This window comes from Eubalaena glacialis, chromosome 8, assembly GCF_028564815.1.
Source record: "Eubalaena glacialis isolate mEubGla1 chromosome 8, mEubGla1.1.hap2.+ XY, whole genome shotgun sequence".
NCBI classification, from domain to species: domain Eukaryota; kingdom Metazoa; phylum Chordata; class Mammalia; order Artiodactyla; family Balaenidae; genus Eubalaena; species Eubalaena glacialis.
The window spans coordinates 91,926,439-91,928,898 of record NC_083723.1 but is presented as its reverse complement, the minus strand read 5'-3'; the positions used below and the strand labels follow the sequence as shown (position 1 = coordinate 91,928,898).

Here is a 2,460-nt window from a genome sequence, read left to right as displayed (position 1 = left end):
TCATGTGGGTTTAAAAGAGAAAAGATTTGCCAAAAATGGGGGGTGGGGTGGGGAGGGAAAGACAAAAGATTAAATCACATCAAATCCTGGGACAAGTTCCTATTAATTTAGAAGTCTAATGTTGAAATCACGCTTTAAGATGAATCAACAAATATTCCTCTTATAATATGCAGCATGAATAGTGGCACTTGAGTTAAAAGACATATATTTTGGAAGGGTTCTTTGGATCCATATCAGCGGAGAAGCTGCCGGGAAAACACTGACAGATACTAACAGACCTCAGATAAATGTGGGTAGTCTCTTCTCTGTCTCCTATTAGCAATCTTGTAGATTCCATTGCAAAACTAGTGATTAACTCCTGGACTGGCATATTTTACAACTGGGGAACATTTTATTCCTTCTCTCCTAAAGGTGCCCAATCAAATGTATGTTCTTTTAAATAGGGACATTTTAAAATTCATCTAGCTCAGAAAACTAAACAAGCCAATTCTCTGAAATCTCAAGCAAAAATACTAAAGCAAATAATATTATTCAAAATTAAAACTTTATTTGCTTCCCCATAAATGAACAGCTTTATGTTAGCACTGCCTGACATCATTGCTTGTTAACTTTAGAACTGATAGCTCTTTTTTTTTTTTTCCAGATATTCTGATGGCAAATCAAATGGAAGAAAAGAGGAAGCATGACTGCAGATCGGATCAGTTCTCTTTGTGGATTACATTTTCAGTAAAATGTATGGATATATCTTTTCCTTGTTCTTATATCTAGATCATGAGACTTGACTGAGGCTGTATCTTTATCCTCCATCCATCTATGGCGAACTATAGCCATGCAGCTGACAACATTTTGCAAAATCTCTCTCCTCTAACAGCCTTTCTGAAACTGACTTCCTTGGGTTTCATAATAGGAGTCAGCGTGGTGGGCAACCTTCTGATCTCCATTTTGCTAGTGAAAGATAAGACCTTGCATAGAGCACCTTACTACTTCCTGTTGGATCTTTGCTGTTCAGATATCCTCAGATCTGCAATTTGTTTCCCATTTGTATTCAACTCTGTCAAAAATGGCTCTACCTGGACTTATGGGACTCTGACTTGCAAAGTGATTGCCTTTCTGGGGGTTTTGTCCTGTTTCCACACTGCTTTCATGCTCTTCTGTATCAGTGTCACCAGATACTTAGCTATTGCCCATCACCGCTTCTATACAAAGAGGCTGACCTTTTGGACGTGTCTGGCTGTGATCTGCATGGTGTGGACTCTGTCTGTGGCCATGGCATTCCCCCCAGTTTTGGATGTGGGCACTTACTCATTCATTAGGGAAGAAGATCAATGTACCTTCCAACACCGCTCCTTCAGGGCTAATGATTCCTTAGGATTTATGCTGCTCCTTGCCCTCATCCTCCTAGCTACACAGCTTGTCTACCTCAAGCTGATATTTTTTGTCCACGACCGAAGGAAAATGAAGCCAGTCCAGTTTGTAGCAGCAGTCAGCCAGAACTGGACTTTTCATGGCCCTGGAGCCAGTGGCCAGGCAGCTGCCAATTGGCTAGCAGGATTTGGAAGGGGTCCCACACCACCCACCTTGCTGGGCATCAGGCAAAATGCAAACACCACGAGCAGAAGAAGGCTATTGGTCTTAGATGAGTTCAAAATGGAGAAAAGAATCAGCAGAATGTTCTATATAATGACTTTTCTCTTCCTAACCTTGTGGGGCCCCTACCTGGTGGCCTGTTACTGGAGAGTTTTTGCAAGAGGGCCTGTAGTACCAGGGGGATTTCTAACAGCCGCTGTCTGGATGAGTTTTGCCCAAGCAGGAATCAATCCTTTTGTCTGCATTTTCTCCAACAGGGAGCTGAGGCGCTGTTTCAGCACAACCCTTCTTTACTGCAGAAAATCCAGGTTACCAAGGGAACCTTACTGTGTTATATGAAGGAGCATCTGTAAATCTTTAGCCTTGTGAAACACTAACCTTCTCTGCTAAGCAATTGTGGCCTGTAGCCATTTCTTGAGAAGAAAATCAAGAATGGGATCAGCAGTTATAAGGATTTGGGCAACATTCTGCAGTCTTTGCAATAGTTCACCTATAATCCTATTTTAAATCTCAGAGTGATCCTGCTGACTGCCGGTGAAGGTTTGTAATTAAGAAAGGACTGAACCACTGCCCTAAGTTTCTTTAGGTGGTTGAAAACTAGATAATGAAAGTAGCAGGTGCTAAGTATCAGTGCTAAACGCTGTGTATGTCACTACTTATGAAAAAACATCAAAAAAAAACAATTAGCATTGGACATCTTAATAAATTAAGTTGACATGAGGTAAATATGTTGATAAAAACTAATTTTAGAAGTTTGAAGACTTTAAAACATTTCATACTATTATTGTTTTGCAAGGACTAAAATATTTGGGGACTTAAAGTACTGTAATTCACTAAAGACATGCCATGAATTATTGGATTACCACACTTTTA

At 40.3% G+C, this 2,460-nt stretch overlaps 1 protein-coding gene across 1 annotated transcript; it reads left to right on the top strand.

The window, feature by feature from the left end:
* The first annotated feature begins 813 nt into the window (after positions 1-813).
* On the top strand, positions 814-1,926 carry GPR85 (G protein-coupled receptor 85). Its single transcript, XM_061197952.1, has one exon. It carries the CDS (start codon positions 814-816, stop codon positions 1,924-1,926), a length of 1,113 nt encoding a protein of 370 aa, XP_061053935.1.
* Positions 1,927-2,460: the final 534 nt, after the last annotated feature.